Genomic DNA, 23830 nt, shown 5'->3' on the forward strand with positions numbered 1-23830 from the left:
AACCGTGTTACCTAATAAAGAGTGAAGACAACCAACTTAATGGGGAGTGAAAGTGTGAGAGAGGAAGAGCAGATAGATTACTCAAGAAGCAAGGTAAAAGGAGTCAAGATATTAGAAGCGAACGCAGCCAAGTGCTGACAAGGTCCAGTGATGAACCTTTGCTGGTGGACTGTTTACGTGGAATGAAGGGGAAGGTCAGTGCTGCTGCACAAGTCTGGGGAGTGAGGCAATGTGAGGTGCAGCTTCGGGGTGGCCCGTGGGTGGTGGGTGGTGGCACTCCTGGGAGTCTGGGAACCAAGAGCAGACAGTGAATGGTGTGCCCTGAAGGCTGTCACATGGCAGTGACGGTAACAAGGATGAGAGGAGGCAGTCAAGGTCTTGAAGTCAGTTTTTTAAACTGTACTTAAGGACAGAGTGAGATTTTTTAAAAAAAGAAAGATATGCTGTTTTACAGCCCTGTTGCACATCTCTGCAACAAGTTATAAGTTATGTCATCTTCTTCCTAGCCAAGTGGGTGTTTTTGTTCCATGCACAGTCTGAAGTGCTTGCAGACAGCACCATCCCACTAAGAGTGGAAAATGAGACTCATCCCTTCCTTCTTCCTTATATTCAGGACTTGGGAGTCCCAGATGCAGATCCTAGCCCTGCTCTGACTTTGTGGTGGTGGTGGCACAGCAGTCTCAGTTCTCCTTCCCACCCCTTCAACACCTCCTTCTCCCCCATCAGCTGTCCCCACGATGACACCCCTTCTTTGAAGCCACCACTGCCACCTCGAGTGCTGCTTTCCCCTGATTTAGGTTTTTCTGCCAGACGCCAAGGGCAGGCACCTCATTTTGGTAAACGTTGAATAAATACTTCTTAAATAGAAGCAAGAGGCTCTCCAGCTGGCTTTTTTAAAGGGGCAGAAATGAAGTTGAGTAAATTTGACAAACCAAGGTGAGAAATAGGTAAAAGCCTAGAAAATTCTTCAAGAAGGATTTGCTCTTGTTATTACCAGGTTCCCCACATGATCAGTAGGGATGACGTTCATGGCCCCTACAGGTGCCACTCTTCCCAAACCTATTCAGGGGAAGACCATGGGGGAGAGGGTCGCCCCTCAAGCTCACCTTCTGAAGGGCCTGTGCTGGATGCTGGTTCTGTGTAGGAGGCTCTGTGCACCCGTGTGGGTCCTTTGGTGCCATCCAGCATGTCAGCCAGGGATCCTGCCCACGCCAGAGGCAACAGGTTAGGCCTGGCAGGATGACCCCGTGGGGAGCTAGCTGGATGGTGAGATGTTTCTTTCTACTGAATGGTGTTTGACACCCCCAACTCCAAACTGCCTGGCCCTTAAAACAGGATTATGGGGACTTCAAACCATGGACCGGCTGCCGAGGATCCTACTAGTTTTACAACCAACCTGTGTGCACATGAATTGGGTTGGAACTGGCACTGTTTTGAAGGACCCATGCCTTCCATTTGTCCCCCTCTTCCCTTGCAATTCTCCAAAAATGCATTTAGTCCAAAAAAGTGCTTTTGGAGAGCCATGAGGGTCACTCTCTAAGCGAAACTCTTCCTCTTGTGAACTCTGCCCTTGAATTAACTCCTTCCATTGGTGTCTGGCCACCTTAACTTCTGCTCATTCACTTTTCTTCCATGGACAAAGCCCTGCATGGGACTGCACTGGAGAAGGATTCCAGGTGATCTTTGTTTTTGGAGCTCTCCTCCCCACCCGATGGCCCATGACCATCTGCTGCACAATCATCAATGGTAGTTACCTAAAAACGCAGATTCCTGGGCTCCCCAGAACTTCTGAGTGGAATTTCTGTTAGTGTTGCCTAGAGATCTGCACTATTACTCAACTTCCCAGGTGATCCTTATGCACAATGAGGGTTTAGAAACCATTCCATAATTAATTATAAGATTAATATCCATGAGCATGTCAAGCACTTCCCATGCATTCACTTCTCATTTACTTCAACTTCATAACAACTAGGAATCATGCAGTGAGCAGAGGCTGACACAAGTCAGGTAGGTGCTCGGGACATTGTTGTTAATAAATTAACCTTAAAATATATATGTGTGTTTACACATGTGTGTGTGTGTGTGTGTGTGTGTGTTCATAAATAAGGGAACCAAGGCTTAGAGAGGTTAAAAACACTTGACCAAGAACACATAGGGTCCTAGTGAGAGGTGGAGCCAGGGTAGAACTTGGTGTTTGAATTTGCAGGCTGGTGCCCCCTTCTGGTGATGCTGGGTTGAGCATGGCAACAGTGCTAAAGGACCTGGAGGCGTATGATTGGTCTTGGGTTAAATTGATTGATCTCCAGTCTTTTCCTTCTGGCCATCTCTGGTAAATTGATAGGGTCACATAATTTTTTTATTACTAATGAAGAGAGCAGGCCCAGGGAGGTTGGGTGGTCATTCACAAAGCCAAACAATACCCATTTTCCTTCCTGATACTCTACTGAGGTTGGCCAGCGGATATTCTTAATTTTCCCTGGGGATGAGGCAGGAGTCTAGTTATATCCTGAGTCCCTGTAGGAGATTAATAAGCTTTTTGCTCTGGCCAGAAATTTTTACCTTCTCCTCCTCCCTTTTTTTTTTTTTTTTTTTTTAATCTTTCTTTCTTTCTCAACTGCACCTGCAGCATATGGAAGTTTCCAGGCCGGGGATCAAATCTGAGCCAGGCTGTAGCCAGATCTAATCGGCACTTCCACAGAGACAAGCCAGTTCATTCGCCCATTGCACCACAGTGGGAACTCCCCTCCTTCTGTATCGAAATTTCTTTACGTCTTCTTTGCTTATCATTTCTCTAATCCTCTCTTCTTGGTCAGCAGGTGGATATATGTATTTTTGCCAAGGACAGTAGCTGAGCCAGGCCAAGATCAAGTTGTCGTTGGCCTGTCAGCCCTCATGTGCCTCCTCTTCCACACTCCTTCCCTCCCTTTCTCAGGGCACTGGCCTCTGCCAAGACATAAGCTATTGTAAATCTGCGTGCATTTTCCATGGCACTTTCTGAAGGCAGAGTTCTAACCTAGACGTTTTTGGAGGTTCCACGGGGGAGTTCGCTTTTGGATCTTGGATCTTTATGCATACTCTACTGTGTATGTATTGTGTGTACATACACACACATTAAAAAGAAAAAATAGAAACATGCTGTCCACTGAGGGAAAAACTGTCTTTTGTAAAGAATGACTTAAGCGAATTAAGGCATTTCCTACCATGGGGCTATGTAAGGGAAAGATGTTTGAAAAGCCCTCTTCTAGTCCTTAAGCCTCTGTACCGGTATTTCTAGTTAGAAATACTAATAGCTAACATATATTGAGTGCTTGCTATATGTTAAGTACTGCTCTGATTTCTCTGCAGGTTTCACCTAATTCATACAATCTCTTAGCAGTATCTACTATTAATATCTTTTTCTTTTTCTTTTTTTCTTTCTTTCTTTTTTTTTTTTTTTTTTTTTGTTTTTTAGGGCCACATGGCATATGGAAGTTCCCAGGCTAGGGGTCCAGTTGGAGCTGTAACTGCTGGCCTACATCACAGCCACAGCAACATGGGATCTGAGCTGACCTACACCACAGCTTACAGCAACGCCGGCTCCTTAACCCAGTGAGCAAGGCCAGGGATCGAACCCACATCCTCATGGATCCTAGTCGGGATCGTTAGCCTCTGAGCCCCAAAGGGAACTCCCTCTACTATTAATTTCTTTATCCCCATTTTATAGTTGAGGAAATTGAGGCAGAGAAAGTATAATCAACTTGCCCAAGGCTCCACAGAGTTAGTAGATGGGCCATGATTCAAACCCAAGTGACTTGACTTCAAAACCCTCTTAATATTGCATTCTATGATGTGATTTCTCTTATTATATAATGATTTTCTTTTTAAAAATTTAGATTTTTTCAAGGAAAAAATCAATTTCCATAATTGTACTGTACCCCTATTTATAATTTTTATAGCAAGAGTAATACAAGCACAAGGTTGGAAAAGCCAAATGTCTTAGGAAGCTGTAAAATGAAAATAAGAGTTTCTTTATACCCTCATCTTCCCATTTTCAAAGGAAATTACTATTAGCCTCTTTTTTAGTCCCTCAAGAAAAATGTTCTATGGATGTAGCAGGTTATATAATACTTAAAGATTTATTTTCACAGAAGCAAGCATGCCATACCCACTCTTCATCTTGTTTTTCTTGTCTAATAACAGGTCTTTCCATCTTTTCACTTCAGTACACACGAGCTCATTGTCACTCCTTTTCATGATTGCCAATTACTGATGGGCAATTTGCTTGTCTTTTTGGATGCTTTCTTGCAGGATAGGTTCCTAGCAGCAGAGTTTTCTTTTTTATGCACTTTGCACCAATTCACCCTCTCACTGAATCTATCAGTGTTTTGCCCCAAACCCTTAACAGAATCAATGTTATTAAACTTTGATTTTTTTTCTTTTTGCCAATCTAGCAGAAAAAAACTCCTTGTTATTATTTACATGTTTATGTTGTAAGTGATATTGTATGGCTCTTCAGGTATATTGGTCATTTGTTTTTCTTTCTTTGTCTGCCAGCTGCCTGTTCATGTCCTTTGCCCATTTTTCTGTTCTTCTTCTTTTATTCTAATTTGGTTGAGCTTTTGGTAAATTAAATAAATTGGCCCTTAGTCTATAAATACATTGTGAATATTTTCTTTCAGTTTACTGTTTGACTGCTATTTTCCCATAAGCTGTTTTATTTTGATGTAGTTAGACTTATCAGTACAAAATTATTCACTTCTACATACTTTAAATTTCAACCTGTTTTTAAGTGTATATATATGCATATATATGGGAGTTCCCATTGTGGCTCAGCAGGTTAAGAATTCGACTAGCATCCATGAGGATGCTGGTTGGATCACTGGCCTCACTCAGTGGGTTAAGGATCCGGTGTTACCACAAGCTATGGCATAGGTCACAGATGCAGCTCAGATCTGTGTGGCTGTGGCTGTGATGTAGTTTGGTAGCTGCAGCTCTGACTCGACCCCTAGCCTGGGAACTTTCATATGCCACAGGTACAGCCCAAAAAAGCAAATAAATAAATATATATACACACACACACGCATATACATATATACTCATATGCTTTTAAATGTGTATATATATGCTTTTACAGCAGCTCCATAAGAACATCAATCAGAATGAAGGTAAATCCTTTCTGAAATTATAATAAAAATAGAAATGTTATTTACAGTTTTTCAAGACTTATGTTCTGATGTGTAAGAAAAAAAATTCATATATATATATATATATATATCTCCCATTCAGTTTACTGATCTTTTGATAAACTAGTCCCTTTCTTTCTTTCTTTTTTTTTTTTTTTTTTTTTTTTTTGTCTTTTTTGCCATTTCTAGGGCCGCTCCCGTGGCATATGGAGGTTCTCAGGCTAGGGGTCGAATTGGAGCTGTAGCCACCAGCCTACGCCAGAGCCACAGCAACTCAGGATTGGAGCCATGTCTGTGACCTACACCACAGCTCACGGCAACGGCAGGTCCTTAACCCACTGAGCAAGGCCAGGGATCGAACCCACAACATCGTGGTTCCTAGTCGGATTCGTTAACCACTGAGCCACGACAGGAACTCCCAAACTATTCACTTTCTGAAATAAACACCAAGAGGGGTTCTGGGAACAGTTTTCAAAAACTAAAATAAAACTCCTCTTTAGGCTGTGAAGCATTTCATGGATTCCTAGGTTGGGCCCGCAAAGGTTTACAACCAAGAGTCAGTGCTACTGAACGTACCTAGGAGTCGCTGCTTTTAAGAGTGTCTTCTGTAATTACATGTGTCCACTGTTCCAGCTGTTCCTTAATAGGGCTGCTTGGCTTCAGTGAAAATGGCTCCTCTCTCCTCCCTGGAGACCTTTAAATAAAAGATCTGAGATCTGTGTGTGGGGACGCAGGGATGGGAGGATGAATTGATGCAGAACTGTTGTTTTTTTTTTTTTTTTTTAATTTGTTGCTTCTATTTGAAGTGAGGATATAGGTGGCCAACCCGAATTAATTTGATAGCTTTGTGGTGACAAAGAATAACGGATGGCTTGGAGTTGCTTAAATAAGTGGTTTAGGATGGCTTAATACAGCTTACAAGATATCAGGATGGCTTTGTTCTCAGAGGCCTGAGATGTTCTGATGTATGAGGATGCCACAGTCTCCTGAAAGCAGGCAAAAATAATAACGTCCTAAGAGACTGGATTGCAGGCAGTGTTTTTTTTAAAAAAATACACCTATTTAGCAGTTTTTGCCCATATTCTTTTTGTGTCCATTTTCCTCTCTTTCTCTAATTCCCGGCCTTACCATCACATGCACAGAATGCTTATCACCCTGAGGTTACGAATGAAATTAAGGCCTCTCCAGAGAACCCAGGAATTCTACCAAAGGAAAAAACCTCCAGAGCGTCCAGAGGCCAGTGAGAACAGCTTCTGGATAGTTGGAAAATGCCTTCTGCTGCAGGGTGTGTGATCACCAAGACGTGGGCATCAGGAAGTATCTTAAAGGTCACCAAGTTCATTCTCCCAGTTCAGTCCTGGAATCCCTCTCCACCAGCCCCAGCGGCTGATTAAAGATAGAATTGATGAGGATGACCTGGAGATGCACATTTTTAAGCTCCCTTCAGCTTTTCAAGCACAGCTCTTCAATGGCCAAATACCGTTCCCTGTGTTCCATTGAAGCATCCCCTATGACATCTAGAGTCCGGTGTCTACACACAAGCAGCCGGGTGGGCACTTTCTTGACTACAAAAACTGCCTTAGGCTAGTGCCATCCAAAAAAATCCCTGTGGAAAATACTTTAGAAGTCTTAAAATGAGTATATATTTTGGCTTAAATAGTCTACTTTTAGGAATTTATTCTGAGGAATTAAGCAGACAGGGATAGAAATGTGTATGTCTGAGAAGATCCGTTAACCTGTGTTTAAGGACATAGACTCTGGGGTCAGATGGCTTGGTTCGTCTTGGCTCCACTTCTTAGTTGTGTCCCCTGTGTACGTCCCTCAACTTCTCCACCTGATCCGTAAAAGGGACTCATAGGTTCTGTCCTATTGTGGGAAATAAATGAGTTAATATGTAAAAGATGCTCAAGATGGTTTCTGGCATATAGCGTTTGTTACTAATAATAGAAAACTGGATGTGGCCTACATATTCCTTGATATAATAAAACAAAATGGGCCATGTTTTAAAGATATTCACATATTTTTTAATATTAGCTTACATAATAATATTTTACATATGAATGCTAAATAGTTATATACCAAAAGGTTATTTTTTTGGTGGTGGAATTAAGGACTACATTTTCCCCTCTGGATCATTGCTGTTTTTTAAAATTTTCCACAAAGGAAATATATTGTATAATAAAAGTTATCTTTTTAAACCCTTGCAGAATAATAACAGCTAACATGTATTGAGAGCTTATAACGGATCAGGTATTTTTCTAAGAGGGTAGATTGCTTCATTGCTTGTAGTAACCCTGTGAGGCAGGTGCTATGATCATCATATCCTTTCACCGATGAAGAAACAGAGGCACAGAAAAGTGAAGTAATGTGCCTATGTCCTCCATCTAGTAAGAAGTAGATGCGGCATGTGAACCCGGGCTGACTCAGGGCTTATGTTTTTCGGTTAGGAAATCTCTGTGTGTGATATTTGTAACCCAAAAGAGCATTGAACTCCAGCACCCACAACAATCACCTAGTCACATACACTGTTTAAAGGAAATACCTAAAGGGTGCCTCTCCTTCCTTCTATCTTCGTTGCCAGCTGATGGATGAAAAACAGGGGATTTTCAGGTCTCCAGCCTTCCTTTTAGTTATCTTGCTTAGTAAATGGGGAGAACATATTCAGATGACCTAGTAAAACTGACTTTTCTATGTTCCCCTTAGAAAGAGTGCATTGACTTTACATTGCAATAACCAAACTCAAATAGTCCTGAATGCAGTTGCCGGGGGTCCTGAATGAGTGTCTCAGTCTCTCTCAGAAGCGCAGAAGAGAAGCTCGAAAAGTACAGGAACAAAGTGACCGTAGGTCGTGCAAACAATTGAGTCAATATATTGAGTTCCAGTAGCAATAAAGTTTAGAACAAAGTTGCCCCCTCAGTTCAGGGTACATAGTTATTGCAGCTTAAAGGCTCCATGAGGTAACAATGGATTTTCAGCAATTGTCTGTTTCTCTTCTACAATTTCCATTTGTACACAGGCAGTTAAATTGTAATTGGGGTTCCACATACCTTTTAAAGAAAGAAAATTGGGTGTTTCAGAGTAATAAATTTACATTAGAAAATAATGTTTTACCTGGTGGCTGCAGCCACAGAATCTATATACGAGAATCATCTGCCTTTAATAACCAAACCCTTAATTCACTAGCAGTTAGGGCTGGTTGAAGTAGGCTGTCAGGACTGGTGTGTTCCTGGATAGCACTACCAGTCACGAGTCCTGGAGACTATTAAATACTACAGCTTGGCCACTGTATTACTCAGAGGCAGCAAATGAAATTCGGGGGGCTTCTAGGAGTTCATTACATCATTAGACAAAGGCTCTTGAATCCAGGAGGAATAGCCATTCCCAGTCCTGATAAATTGCTGCCTTAATCCTCCCAGAATTCTGCTGGGATTTGAGATTCACTGCTGTCATCTGTGCTAAGGGATCATGCTTGATCTCTTTCCCAGAAGAGGCTGAACTTCCTGAGAGGTCCTGGAAGCTGAGGAAGGGATATTTCTCTCTCTGCCTTGCTGTTGCTTACCTTCTCCTCCTCCTCCAGCAAAACTAATACATCCCGTCAGAGAGAGCATCTGTTCACCAGTGGGCTGGTCTTGCTGCATCTTGTCCTGATGGCTCCTCCTGGCTGTGAGGGAAACAGTAGTTTATTCAGGAACCTCTCCTGCCCCCGCTTCTTCCTGTTGCCTTTCTGAGGAGATGTTATCGCAGAAATAGAAGGGGAATTTGGTCCTGGACAGGACTCAGCTACCCACAAGCCTTGGATGAATAAATCAGCTTTGGTTTCCTCAATAGTATAACAGTGAGATTAATATCTGCCTTACAAAGTTGTCAGGATTAACAGATACTGAGAACAGAAAGAGCCTTGAACAGGGCCTAGAACCTAGTAAGCACGCCATAAGGGGTTATCATCAATAGATGATGACAGTTGCTGTCCACTGCTTGTTAGAAACTCAAGGGATTTAGATTAGTCATATATTTCAACTCAGACATGTGATCTGGCTCTGGCTTCTAGGGCAGAAGAGTCACAAATCATGTTGTAGGAATTGAGAAGTAAGGTCAAATAAAATTGGGTACCTAGATAGATTTTCCAAAAGCATCTGGAAATTTCTAAAAAAAAAAAAATCTGGAGTTCCCGTTGTGGCTCATCAGGTTACCAACCGGACCAGTATCCATGAGGATGTGGGTCCAATCCCCGGCCTCACTCAGTGGGTTTAAGGATCCGGCATTGCTCTGGCTGTGGCTTAAACCAGCAGCTGCTGTTCCAATTCAATCCCTAGCTGGGAGCTTCTCATATGCCAAGGGTGCAGTCCTAAAAAGAACCCCCAGAAAAGGGGAGGTTGTTCTGTTACTTCTTCCAGTCCCCTGCACTTCCTTCCTCAGGCAATCCATGCCGTGGAATGTTTTCATTATTGGTATTTGAGAACTATGTATTTTTTGTTAAAAAAATAAATTTATATTATCCTACCACATGGCATGGTTCCAGTTACACACTGAACTCTAGGGGTGCTCCAAATGCAATGTGATCTTCATTAACTAGTAAACAGCCTCACCAGCCACCCCCAAAATGACAATTTCATATTTCAATATCATTCACAGGTTCTGTCACTGTCATTGTGAAGTTTCTTCACTCTTTTTGGAAATGTTCAGTTCCTGCTTTTTGTTAAGGTTCTGTTCTTCCTAGAAAAACTGCAGCTGCAGTCAGAGAAGGTGGATAATCAGATAGTGCCAGTGGGGGCAGTTATCTGGAGCACAGGCTTTCCTCCTGACTGCTTCAGCGGGTTGATTATCTCCAGACCCTAACGTGCCAAATTCAGGTGTGGCTAGCCGACTACAAAGCCTAAAGATAAACTCTCTTGGAAAAACTACTTTGGGGCTGACAAGCATGCTTTTCATTCTGCCCAGTGCTGGGACCGGCCGGTTGATGTTCCGGGAGGGCCTGACGCTCAGGGAGAGGCGGGCATTGCCGCCGCTGGCACCCGGGTCACCACTGATCCTCCGCCGGAAGCCGGGCATCTGTGAAACCTGCCTCTCTGTGCTTGCAAGCTGTGTTTATGAACCAATATCTTCGTGCCTGCGCCTTCTCTCCTCTGCTTTGAGGGAAAGGCTGGGAGCCCAGGAGCGCTGGAACCCAGCCACTTGCTGAGTCGTGCGCAAAGGCGGGGAGCCCGGGACCTGGGAGGGCAGGGAACTGGCCAGAGTGTTCTCTGGTTTCCTTTCCTTCACGCTCCTCTCTCTCCTTTGTTTTTCAGGTAGCGAAGCCGATTTCAGCTCCTCCAGCAGCACGGGCAGCATCTCGGCGCCTGAGGTCCACATGTCTGCTGCCGGAAGCAAGAGATCCTCTTTCCCACGCAAGTAGGCCCGCCTCCTGCTTCCGGCTCTGTAATTGTTAAAGCGCTTTGCACGCCCAGGCCACTTTCTGTACTTTGTTTCTCAGGACCCACCCGGATTACTGTCCATTATGATTATTCAGGGAATGGTTTTTGTTTTTTACAGTGATTTGCTGTTGGCACTTTGCCCTGCCTTACCCACTTGGTCATGTGGTTGGCCTGTGTTTTGTCCACCCGGGGTGCCCCTCGGCCAGTCCTGGCTCTGGGTCCATTGTTCCTTTTCTCCCTGCCCCTTCCCTCACCCACCTGTGTGCTCACCTGGGTATCAGGCTAGTCGTCTTCCTTTTCCCACCCAGCCTTTCCTTCATGAGACTGTCTTAGAGCTGTGAACCCTCTGACTTTACCCTTTCTTCCAGCTGAGCTTCCTTTTTTATCTTTGTGAAGGAAGCATGATGACGCTGGCCATCTCCAACATTCACTTGGGGAAGGGGTGGAGAAAGTATAAAGTTCATAGGCATGACTCTGCTGCCCACCCCCGTCCCCACCAAAGAGGCAGCAGAACAGAATAGCTAAGTGTGTGGGCTCTGAAGCCAGGCTACCTTGGTTTGAATGCCAGCTCCTCCACGTACAGGCTGTGTAGCCCTGAGCAAGTTGCTGAACTCCTCTATGCCTCAGTTTCCTCATCTGTAAAATAGGGCTATAGTCATACTCACTTCATAGGGTTTATTGTTAGGGTTAAGTTATTAGTAAATTCAGGTCAAGTGTAAGATCATTGCTTGAAGCAAAGTAAATATCAACAGATGTACACCATTAATGCTATTTGGATTGGGGGAGAGGACTATGAGGGAAATGGGAATCACTGTTCACATTTGGTAGGGTAGGTTGCCAGCCCCAGGATTCGCTGCTACTGTCAGGGCTTTACTTATTCATTTAGTATTTATTAAGTATCTACTATGAGGCATGTTCTAGAGATACAGTAGTAAACAAAACTTCATGAAAACTATATTTGGGGAATTCCCATTGTGGCTCAGCAGGTTAAGAACCCAACATAGTGTCTGTGAGGATGTGGGTTCAATCCCTGGCCTCACTCAGTGGATTAAGGATCAGGCATTGCCACAAGCTGCGGCCTAGGTTGCAGATGTGGCTCGGATCTGGCGTTGCTATGGCTGTGGCGTAGGCTGGCAGGTGCAGCTCCAATTTGACCCCTGGCCCAGGAATGTCCATATGCTATGAGTGTGGCCCTAAAAAAAAGGGGGAAAAAAAAAACTATATTCATTCTAATTCATTCTAGTAGGGGAAGAAGGATAATATATACATCAATAATATAATTATTTTTAAAACCATGCAGGGAAAGGATATAGAGAGTAATGGCATGTTTGGTATTTTCTAGATGGGCTGGTTCTGGGGGACTGTGACCAGGTAGGTTCTGGGCAGGGAGGGACCTGAACAAAGCGAGGAAAGGAGCCACTCAATACTGGGGGTGAATTATCATTTGAATGTCCTGGGCCACAGTGTCCAAATGTGTAAAAAGTACATTGGACCATGTGATTTTTAAGGTCCCTTGTTGGAGAAAAACTGTTTTGTTTCTAAGACCTTGCAGGACTCAGCAAGCAAATGTTTCCCACTTCTTTTGGGTGAGTAGAGATTTGGCTGATATTTATAAAGGGACCTGAGATCCCCGGTGCCATTTTATTGTTAAAAACAAAGCTGAAGCCAGACAAACTTGTGACTGAAGAGTGAAGTCCACAGCGAAGAAGCACAATTGTTCTATCCCCAAATACCATCTATTTTGGAAGTAAAGTGCCTTTGGGATCACAGGATGTGACTCTAAACCTTCTCTGTACAAATCAGATGTGGCTTGCTCTGAAAATAAGCCATTTATCTCACCCATTCAAGAAATTAGCACACACCCATGGTACAAGGCATCAAAGAACAGAGAGGCAAACACAAAAAGAAATGGTTTGAAGAGGAAGCCAATTTTATTAAGCATTTCAAAGAAATATGTGTGCATGGTTAAATTCCAAGGTAACGTCAGTTATACTGAGTAACTTTAGAGAAAATATTCTAGTCTGGAATCCATGAAGTCTCAGTGATTAAAAATTGATATGTCAAACATAAAATAGCTGAATATAATTATGTGCATATCAGATATACACCTAACAGACAGGAAGGTGTAACTGGCAAATGTTCTATCCATTATCCCCACTTTTTTATCTGACCCAGGCACAAAGCACTATCAGTAGATCTGAGGTATTTCACCTAATCTTTCTGTTTTACAGGACCTTGCATTGAGGACAACTCCTCTGGAAGGGGCGGGTATCCATGCCATACTTTAAAATAGCTTATGATCCCTTTAATTGGCTTGCTCCTCTTGCAATCAGTGAATTTTCTCTCTGGAGAATTAGCTCCTGGGAGGAAGGCTAGCAGGAGCATTTGGTGAAGGGGTGGATGATATGAAGGACAGGTGGAGTTGGAGAGAATATTTTTGACAGGTGATTTTAAAAATAGAACTTAAAAGGTTTACAAATGATCTCTTGTTAGAAGCCTACTCTGCTGATATTTCTGGGGAATTGTCTTTCTTAAACTAAAACCATAATCTGATCAGAGACAGATAAAAGTGAGAGGAAGAAAAAAAATGCTTAGAATTTAGAGTCAGGTGGGAGTTCTCATCATGGCTCAGTGGTTAACAAATCTGACTAGGAACCATGAGGTTGCGGGTTCGGTCCCTGCCCTTGCTCAGTGGGTTAACGATCCGGCGTTGCCATGAGCTGTGGTGTAGGTTGCAGACGCGGCTCGGATCCCGCATTGCTATGGCTCTGGCATAGGCTGGTGGCTACAGCTCCGACTGGACCCCTAGCCTGGGAACCTCCGTATGCCGTGGGAGTGGCCCAAGAAATGGCAAAAAAGACAAAAAAAAAAAAAAAAAAAAAAAAAAGAATTTAGAGTCAGGTGGATCTGGGCTTGAGTTCAGTGACCATCATTCATCAGATGGTCCCAGAGCCCTGAGCCTCAGTTTCCTGTCCTGGAAAATGGGGTAGTAATGGCATTGACCTCACTAAGTTAAATGAACTGATAGATATGAATGCTTGATGCAGTGCCCAGAGCTCAGTAAGAGTCCTTAAATGGTTGTTTGTGTCAGTAAAGGTAGTGGTAGTGATTGTATTTGTTTGCTCAGCCTTTTACAACAAAATACCAGACTGGGGGCCTTAACGGAAATTTACTTTCTCACACTTCAGAGGCCTGAAGGTTGAGATCAAGGTGTCAGCAGGACTGGCTTCTTCAGAGGCCTCTCACCTTGGCCTCCAGGTGGCCATCTTGTCCCTGCTTCTGCACACGTCTTTTCTCTGTGCCTGTCTGTGTCCAAATTTCCTCTTCTTATAAGGACAGAAGTCAAATTGGATTAGGGGCCCACCCTAAGGGCCACATTTAAACATAAATACCTTTGCAAAGCCCCATTTCCAAATACAGTCACATTCCTAGGTCCTGGGGGTTAGGGTTTCAACCTTTGAACTTGGGGAGGACACCGTTCGGCCCATAAAGATGATGAGGGTGTGGATGTCACCGGAATTTAAATTTAAAGACCTCTATTTAAATCCCAGTTAAGCTATGAATTCTTGGACCACTTTTTTCCCCGGAGCCTCAGTTACTTCACGTAACTGAGTACTTCCTGCATCTCATGTAATGTAAAAGGGAAGTGGATGTTGTACCAGCCTTATTGTCATAAGCCTTATTGCCATGATTGGTCAAAATTAAGGGAAATAATGGACATGAAGCACCTGCAACAGGGCTTGGATCACAGAAGGTCCTCAGTAAAGGTTAACTCAGAATAGAATCCTCAGGTCAAAATGAGGGAGAGCTCTTTACTTTTTCTCCTGATTTGTGATGGTTAACCCTCCGTGTTTCTCACAGCCACATTAAGAAATAGGCCAATTACTGCCAGACTGTGAAGTGAAGAATAGAGAAGCCTATCCAAGCCAGAATACATGTTCCATTCTCATGAAGGCCTCCCCGCCCACCCCCCCAGGAAACTGCTGAAGTTGGTTTGTCACAAAGCCATCAGCCCATCTGTTCCATATAAAGTGTCCCCTTCTCAGAAAAATGAGGCAGAGTCCATTTGGATGATTTCAAAAGGAAAGAACTTTTTAACTTTAGAGTTTGGTGATGTTTCATTTATATGTGATTTACTGGGTTGACTGCTGATTGAAACTGTATTTGATTTTAAGTAATTGTGGGTTTGGAGCCAAATAGACCCCCCCCCACACTCATACTCACATTCACTCACGTTTCTCAGTGAGCTATGTCAGTTGGACACAGCTGTAATCAAAACCTCAAAGAAGAGACTGTGAAAAAGCAGTCCTGCTATTTGAAAGGGGTCTTGTTCCCTTTTCTTTCCTGGTAATGTCATCAAGACATATTCCTGACCTAGACGTGCTATCCTATTTAAGTAATTTCAACATTCTCAAGATGCCTCTTTACTCAAATCTATGGAACTAGATTAACAGGGAAGTTCATACAGGTTTATCCAGAAAGAGTACCCTAAAGTTGAATTGCCCTTAACAGCTTACCCACTGTAGTCACGCATTGTTTGATTTACTTTCCTCTGTGAGGAATGCACAGAAAGTTAACATATATCCCCATATATTAAGTGGCTTACGTGCCTAAATTCCTAATAAGTGGTAGTGCCAGGACTTCAACCCAGTTTATTGACTTTGTCATTTAGAGAGTACCTAGCATGTACCAGGAGGTAGTGGGGATGCAAAAACACAGGTTGTGTTTCTGCCCTCAGGATGCCCTAGTCTAGTGGGAAGGACAGGTGTGCAGTCGTGATGCATGTGATCAGCTCCAAGGCGGAGTCCATTCAGAGTATTAGAGAGCACCAAGGAATGGCATCAAAGCTGGCCTCAAGAACGAAGAATCCAGAGAAGGCTACTTGGGGGAGGTTCTCATCAGTCTTGAAGTAGGAGGCATCCAGAGGCTCAGGGTAGGGAGCAGAAGAATGTTCCAGGCAGAAACAATGATAAGTTCAAAACTGAAAAGATAATGGAGAGCGCGGACCATCAGGAAACTATAAGTCGTCTGGAATGCAGGGGCAGGAGTGGGGATGGGCGTTGGTTGACTTAGATGGGGTGGTGCCATCACACTTTGTGAGCCGTATTAAGGAGTCTGGCCTTTATTCTGGGGGCAGCAGGGAGCCATTGAATGGAGTTGAGGAGGGCAGGGATCCTCAAATTCCATTTTAGAAAGGCCTCTTCAGCCACCGGGTCAGCCTCCTTGCTGGAGGGGCAGGACAAGAGGTAGGGAATGAAAAGGGGGCTAACATGACAGTAGTTAAAGATAGAGGTTGTGCTAAGGCTTTGGGGATGGAAAGAAAAGGGAAAAAAAAAAAAGGTGGTTAAAATTAGATGATACATTTATCTGGGTTATATTTATCTGTCCCGTTTTTTCCTCCTTTATGGGCAAACCCCATCTCTTCATCCTCCAAATGAACCACCCTGGTTTTCTTACCCCAGCAGGAAGCAAACCCGAATATTTTAAAGTGAAAACAGGTATATACTTGGGACAAAAGCCATGTCTTCAAAACGGCCTCCAAAATGAACCTAAACCCAACCAGTATCTTACATGGTTTGTGTTTTTAGCTGGGTTTTAATCCAAAACGAGCTTTATGGTCAGAAACTATTTGAAAGAACACACATGGGCAGTGACCTGTGCTGGTGACACAGGAGAGAAAATATTGGGCAGGTGTGAAGAAGACCGCTTGTAAAGCCAGGCTTCTCTAATAATTGTATTGCCTTCCAAGCCTATAGATTGGATTTCCTCAGTGGTAACTAGCATTAAGAAGGAGCCAACAAAACAAAACAGAAAACAAATTGGAGTTCCCATTGTGGCTCAGCAGAAGTGACCCCAACTAGTATCCATGAAGATGCAGGTTCAATCCCTGCTCTCCCTCAGTGGGTTAAGGCTCTGGCATTGCCCTGAGCTGTGATGTAGATTGCAGACACAGCTCGGATCCCGCATTTTGGTGGCTGTGGTGTAGGCCGGATTCAGCCTCTAGCCTGGGAATTTCATATGCCACGGGTTCAGCCCTAAAAATCAAAAAAAAAAGAAGGAAGAGAGCATGGGCATTTGGGTATCTGCAGCCCCAAGGATTCTGACATTCTTCATGCTTTCCTCCCAGTCGAGGTCCCCATGGGCGGAGCAATGGAGCATCATCCTACAAGCCTGGCAACAGCCCTCCCTCCCCTCGGGAGAAGGACCTTCTGTCCATGTTGTGCAGGAATCAGCTGAGTCCCATAAACACCCATCCCAGTTATGCACCTTCATCCCCCAGTAGCAGCAACTCTGGCTCCTACAAAGGAAGTGACTGCAGCCCCATCCTGAGGTGAGTGCTTCTGTCTCCCAGTTCATGGTTCTTAGTTTGTCCTACTTGGTAAGCTTCTCTTAAAAAAAAAAAAAAAATTATACAACTCTTGATCCCCTGCCTTGCTCTGTAATACCACACTTCTCTTTCCTTCTGCACACTCAGCTAATCCTTCAAGGGCTGCTGCAGAAAGGACACGAGCCACAATTTCTAATAAGATTCAGCAGTGCAAGGAGTGGCAGTAGGAGGGTCCTGTGCATTTTCCTCTGAACAGGGGAGAGCCATTCACCAGAGGTCTATTGAGTATCTTGTTGTGCTGCGTAAAGCCCCGGGAATAGAGCAGTAAGCAGCAGAGACAGTCCCTGTATTTACTGCTCAGAGAAGACAGACCCCAGAGGAGAAGGAAAACAGTAGCCATCTAATGACAGAAATGCAGTAGGGCTACTCTGCCAATACCTGTTGTTATATGTGTGTGTTAAAATGTAGGGATGGGCTCCAACTCGGGCCAGACGAGCCAGAGGAGGCCTCTCTGAAAAAGTGGAATTGAAATGAGATCTGAAGATCAAGTAAGGAATGAAGTCACCCCTGGATGGAATGAGGTTGCAGAAAAAAAGAACTGCACATCCAAAGGGGCCCCAACAGGAGGGCTGGAGGCTTGGGACCTGGATTCGGGCCATCTTGGATGGAGTGCAGGCTCGGGAGAAGCAGGGCGAGTGCAGTGGCTTGGACGGGGTCCCAAGTTGGGAAGAAGCTGCCAGCCCTTCTCCTTCAGTCTCTCCTTTTGGGTGTCCAGTTTCATTAGCCAGCTCACTCACAGCAGGGGTGCCCAGCTTCAGGCCAGGCAGAGTGGGGCCAGGATTCCGGCGAAGGAAGTTTTGTAGAACTCCAGACAAAATGTATCTGGTGAGAGTGGACCAGCCTCTTTCTCTTCAAAGGAGGGAACTTTCCACCAAAGCAGCACACTCCCACCAGGGACTGGTGTCAGAACAATCTGAATTCAACTAACAACAATCAGGATCTTTAAGCAAGGGGTCCACTGTGTGGAAAGCTAGGTCGTCTTGCTCCCCTCCCTCTGTCCCACCTGCCCCCATTCATTGTCCTGTCACATAGCAGCATGTTACTCTGCGTGGACAATGGTGCATTATTTTATCTGAGATCATTCCTATGCCATAGAAAATCTCCCTCTCCACTGTCCCCGCCCTCTCCACTGTCCCCACCCCCTCCACACACAGCCCACCCCCCTCCATCTTTCCAGCTATCAACAGTCCTAAGATTGGCAGGTGCATTACTATTCCCCTTCTGAGTTTGAGACCCCAGTGCATAGCTGCCATTTCTTCTCAAGCTATTAGCTATTCATAAACTTCTTTTTATAAAAAATGTAACATCATTACTTGGATCATTTCAGGCGGTCTGGAAGGTACATGTCCTGTGGTGAAAATCATGGTGTCAAACCCCCAAATCCAGAGCAGTACCTGACTCCTCTGCAGCAGAAGGAGGTAACAGTGAGACACCTGAAGACCAAGCTCAAGGAATCTGAGCGCAGACTGCATGAGAGGTGAATCCGTATTCCCTGCACGCTGCAGCTTAGATTTTTTCCTTTCCATAAAATGGAGTATGAACCCATGCTGTAGAAAAACAGAAGAGGGAATTCCTGTCATGGTTCAGTGGTTAACAAACCCAGCTAGTATCCATGAGGATGCCGATTTGATCCCTGGCCTTGCTCAGTGGATTAAGGATCTGGTGTTGCTGTGAGCTGTGGTGTAGATGGTAGACATGGCTCAAATTGCTGTGGCTGTGGTGTAGGCCAGCAGCTATAGCTCTGATTGGACCTCTAGACTGGGAACTTCCATATGCCATGGGAGTGGCCCTAAAAAAAGACAAAAAAAAAAGAAGAAGAAAAATGAAAAAATTTCATCAGGTTTCTTAGACTAAAAAGAGCCATTTTATACACCTGCATGATTTGGCCATTTTGGGAGCTTGGGGAACCCTCCTGGATTGAAAGGGACCTTCTGCTTTTTCTGGGTGTGTACAGTTTTGACAGGAAGAGTTGGGCGTGTGTGACTATTTTTAAATAGCAGGAACACTTAAAGGAACAATCCCATCCTTCAACAGAATGGGTCACACACACTGGGCCCCTGTGAAGGCCTGTTTCTCTCTCTATGACCACGTGCATTGCGATTCCTACAAGCTATTTCTGTGCTCAAGGAAGAGGTTCATTATTCTTGGCCAAGTGTTATGGTAATTAAAAAACAATAACAACAAAAAAACCCAACCCAAGCTTAAGAGATCTAATCTCAGAGAAAAAAAGACCTCTGACATCTTGGAACAGGCCACATTTTCTGCTCGATGGTTTTTTTCCCTGTTATTTTTCAACTGACAAGCAGAGCTCTGACCAGAGTGGCTGAGAACTCAGGGTAAGGGTGACATGAGTCAGATGCTACTTTCTGGAAGTCTTTGGTATATGATTTGGAGAATCTGTGGGAGGGTTTTCATAGTCATGGGATAGAGGCAATGCAGTGAAACTGGAGAATAGTCAAGTCCAAACTTAAAGAAGCAGAACGTCTATTCAATATGTCAGAATCCTAACTGCCTGGTCTTCAAATCCACTGAGAATATAAGGACATACGTTTTCATTGACTATGAAGAGATTATATGTGAGGAAAAATTTTTTTTGACAAATATCCTGAAATAGGGTCCTGTGAAGGATCTAAAAAAATATAATAGATTCCTCTCAGTGTAGGATGGATCCAATGCCATCTTACCTGAGAGGAGATAGAATTATCAGCATCTCACAAAGTCCTTGCTACATATAGCATTTTAAGATTTTTTTTTAAAAATTTAATTATCAGGGAGTTCCTGTCATGGCTCAGTGGTTAACGAATCTGACTAGGAACCATGAAGTTGGGGGTTCGATTCCTGGTCTTGCTCAGTGGGTTAAGGATCCAGTGTTGCTGGAGCTATGGGGTAGGTCACCGACATGGCTTGGACCCCGCGTTGCTGTGGCTCTGGTGTAGGCCAGCGGCTACAGTTCCTATGAGACCCCTAGCCTGGGAACCTCCATATGCCCCACAGGTACAGCCCTAGAAAAGACAAAAAAAACAAAAAAAAATTTAATTATCATCGGAATATGGTCAGAACTATTTTGCAGTGCTGAAACTTATCACTTTGCCTTCTGGTTTTTGGGGTTTTTTTTTTTTGTTTTTTGGGGTTTTTTTTTTTTTTTTTTGTCTTTTTTTGTTTTGTTTTTTGTCTTTCTGCCATTTTCTTGGGCCACTCCCATGGCATATGGAGGTTCCCAGGCTAGGGGTTGAATCGGAGCTGTGGCCACCAGCCTATGCCAGAGCCACAGCAATATGGGATCCGAGCTGCGTCTGCAACCTACACCACAGCTCACGGAAACGCCAGATTGTTACCCCACTGAGCAAGGCCAGGGATCGAACCCGCAACCTCATGGTTCCTAGTCGGATTCATCAACCACTGAGCCACCACGGGAACTCCTGCCTTCTGTTTTTGATAGGTAATTAAAAGTGATATGGGCTTTTCTTCCACAAATTGTTTTGTGGACATATGAAAGAGTAGGCTATGGAAAGCAGGCTAAGAGACTCTAATGTACTTGAATAAAACAATTTCAATATTAAGTACAGGACTGCTTCAAAGATATTGCATATTTGGTTCCAGACCACCGAAATAAAGCAAATGTTGCAGTAAAGCAAGTCATGAATTTTTTTTTCACTTCTCAGTGCATACAAAAGTTATGTTTAGGGAGTTCCTGTTGTGGCTCTGCAATAATGAACCTGACTAGTATCCATGAGGGTACAGGTTTGATCCCTGGTCTGCTCAGTGGGTTAAGGATCTGATGTTGCCATGAGCTGCGGTGTAAGTCAAAAACGCTGCTTAGATCTGGTTGCTGTGGCTGTAGTGTAGGCCAGAAGCTGCAGCTCTGATTCAGCACTTAGCCTGGGAACTTCCGTATGATGAAGGTGCACACCTAAAAAGAAAAATTATGTTTACACTGTACTCTAGTATACTAAGCATGCAATATCATTATGTCTAAAAAAATGTATAAACCTTAATTTAAAAATATCTCGAAGTTCCCGTTGTGGCTCAGTGGGTTAAGAACCAACATAATGCCCCTGAGAATGTAGGTTTGATCCCTGGTCTTGCTCAGTGGATTAAGGATCTTGCATTGCAAACTGCAGTGTAGGTCAAGAATGTAGCTAGGATCCGGCATAGCTGTGGCTGTGGCATATTTCAACAGCTGTAGCTCTATTTCAACCCCTAGCCCAGAACTTACATGTTGCCAAAAGTGCAGCCATAAAAAGAAAATAAATAGATAAATAAGAAAAAACAAGAATTCCTTATTGCCAAAAAATGCTAACCAGCATCTGACAAAGCAGGGTTACCACAAACCTTACATTTGTAAAAAAACAAAATCCCTGTGAAAGAATGGAGCAAAGTGCCGTGAACGGAGTCCTGCCTGTGTTGAATAGAGGATAATGCTTGAAAAGTACTTTGCGCAATGTCAGACACATAATGAGTATTCAAAAAGGAAAAAAAATAGTATTTTTATTCTGATTCTATTTACTGCCATTATCTTAACTATTTTACAATTAAGGGGGCAGCTCAGGGCAAAAGAAACACATTTCAAAACTGATTTAACCTGTACGTTTCCACTGGCAGAGCATGGACTCCTGGCTGGTGGCAGAATGACTTTCTGTCTCATTCAGAGTTGGCCTTTTTCTAAGTGGTGCTGTCTTCTCAATCTAGGGAGAGTGAGATTGTGGAGCTGAAGTCCCAGCTGGCCCGGATGCGGGAAGACTGGATTGAAGAAGAGTGCCACCGGGTAGAGGCCCAGCTGGCCCTCAAGGAAGCCAGGAAGGAGATTAAACAGCTCAAACAGGTCATTGAAACTATGAGGAGCAGCTTGGCAGATAAAGACAAAGGCATCCAGAAATATTTTGTGGACATAAACATTCAAAACAAGAAGTTGGAGTCTCTGCTTCAGAGCATGGAGATGGCACACAGTGGCTCTCTGAGGGACGAGCTGTGTCTAGACTTTCCCTGTGACTCCCCAGAGAAGGGCTTAGCCCTCAGCATGGCTTTTGGCAAGTCCACCGATGGGCTGTCTCCCGAAGAGCCAGTTCCAGAGGAAGGGGCCGCCAACGAGCTGCTGGTGAGAGATGACATGGCCAATGCCACAGATTTGTTTGATGAGATTGTGACAGCCACCACCACGGAGGCGGGAGACCTGGAGCTTCTTCATTCCAGCTGTGGGGCGAAGGTCCTTGAGATGGTGCTCCCGGCGGGGAGTCATCAGGAAGCGAGCAGCCCGGTGGCAGAGCAGGCGGTGCAGACCGATGTGGTGCCCTACAGCCCTGCCCTCTCTGAGCTCATCCAGTATGTGCTCAAGCTCCAGGACCCCTGTCCCTCCGGCTTCACATCCCCCGAGGATGAGTCCGGGGCTGACTCGACCGAAAGCTTCCTGGAGTCCATCTCTGCATTTGTGGTTGATTTAACCCCGAGAAATCCTAACTCAGCCATCCTTTTGTCTCCCGTGGAGACCCCGTCGGCCTCGGTGGCGCGGCAGGTGCGCGGGAACCGCCTTATGGGAGAGCTGGATTTTGCAGGCTCCGCGGAAGAACCGTTGGACAGCCTCGTCCCGGTGTCGTACGGGGCCGTGGGCAGGCGGTACTGGAGCAGCAGTTTCCTGGTTGATCTCCTAGCTGTGGCTGCTCCCGTGGTCCCCACTGTGCTGTGGGCCTTCAGTACTCAGAGAGGGGGAACAGATCCTGTCTACAACATCGGGGCTTTGCTGCGGGGCTGCTGCGTGGTGGCCCTGCACTCGCTCCGCCGTACCACCTATCATATCAAAACCTAAAGAGAAGATGTCGTGTCCCTGTGCCAATCTGTCCCGTGTGGCCTGGAGCCAGGTGGAGAAACAGCGGGTCGCCTGGTAGCGGTCTCCTTCGGTTTTTGCCCCTCCGTATTTGATTTGCACTATATTTAGTTGAAGCCTGTTCACTGCTGAAAACCAGAGGTATCTTCAAAGGCATGGAGACCTGGTTCCAGTAAATGTCCCACCAGTGTGATATAGAAAGCATGCTCGTGACCCTGCCGCATCGTCTGAGGTACCCGTGCTTATCCTAGTGGTTCAGGAAGAGAAAATGCAAAGTTTGCACTTTCCAGACAGCTTCTGTAAGGCTGGCATGTTATCTCCTTGCTTTGCTTTGTGCCGTTTTAAAATGTGTAATTGTTACAGCATTCCAGTGGTCTTGTGCATAGCAGGGGACTGTAACCAAAAATAAAAATGTATTTGTGTAATTGATTTGAAGAAGTCTTGAATAGCTCTTTAGTGTCTTACTTGAGATTGATAAGATTTGAGCATTTTCAGTTTTTTACTAAATGTGTGTAGTTGCAAGTCTTAAATGGCTTATCTGTTCTTCAACCTGTTAATTGATTAAACTATTTAAGTTTACATTGTATTAACTTATTTTTTGCTTATTATATATAATGTTTTATTGAAAATTGTTTGTAACGAGATACTTCAGCATGATGAAAATAAAGATTAGTGTTTCCCTTTAAATAAACATTTTATCCTCCTATAAAATAGACTCCGTGATTTTATGTCTACACTGGTAAGAAAGACTAAATGGATAGCAGATCTTACCATCTTTATCAGTAGAGGTCTATAACAATGGAACTAAATGATAAAGGGGGAGAAAGAATTATTTAAAGTAAGGTGAGGGTTTCCTACTCCGTCTTTTAAAAAGCATTGTTTCTGAATACAAGTAGCTTTGATTGTTTATTTGCCCTGAAATTATCCACACACTTGTTTTTCTACATATTTATTTGGTAAGGATATATTGAGTATTTTTAGGAAAGCTGGGTGGATTTTTTTAAAAGCACACTAGGGGTCCAGAGAGGGGGAATGTGGTGTACCACTTGCC

The 23830-nt window shown here is 44.2% G+C and overlaps 1 protein-coding gene and 1 long non-coding RNA gene across 17 annotated transcripts in view; one reads left to right on the top strand and one right to left on the bottom strand.

Moving 5' to 3' along the window:
- SYBU (syntabulin) overlaps positions 1 to 23490 on the top strand; it is a 79832-nt gene extending 56342 nt beyond the window's left edge. For all 16 annotated transcript variants that reach the window (XM_085021037.1, XM_085021041.1, XM_085021039.1 and 13 more), the window contains 4 exons: positions 10448 to 10550; positions 16701 to 16904; positions 18289 to 18438; positions 21651 to 23490. In XM_085021037.1, coding sequence (XP_084877163.1) covers positions 10448 to 10550; positions 16701 to 16904; positions 18289 to 18438; positions 21651 to 22761 — 1568 coding nt within the window. In that variant the 3' untranslated portion in view covers positions 22762 to 23490. The remainder of the gene's footprint in view (positions 1 to 10447; positions 10551 to 16700; positions 16905 to 18288; positions 18439 to 21650) is intronic.
- On the bottom strand, positions 7164 to 10515 carry LOC146403737 (uncharacterized). Its single transcript, XR_014842998.1, has 2 exons — positions 8722 to 10515; positions 7164 to 8209 (listed from the first exon to the last, which is right to left on the bottom strand). It is a non-coding gene; the product is annotated as an uncharacterized LOC146403737 (long non-coding RNA).
- Positions 23491 to 23830: the final 340 nt, after the last annotated feature.

The sequence above is a fragment of the Sus scrofa genome, chromosome 4 (assembly GCF_054392235.1).
Source record: "Sus scrofa isolate SSC_HxYL_T2T_F1_AM1 chromosome 4, Sscrofa_HxYL_maternal_Yorkshire_Landrace_v2.0, whole genome shotgun sequence".
In the NCBI taxonomy this organism is placed as follows: Eukaryota; Metazoa; Chordata; class Mammalia; order Artiodactyla; family Suidae; genus Sus; species Sus scrofa.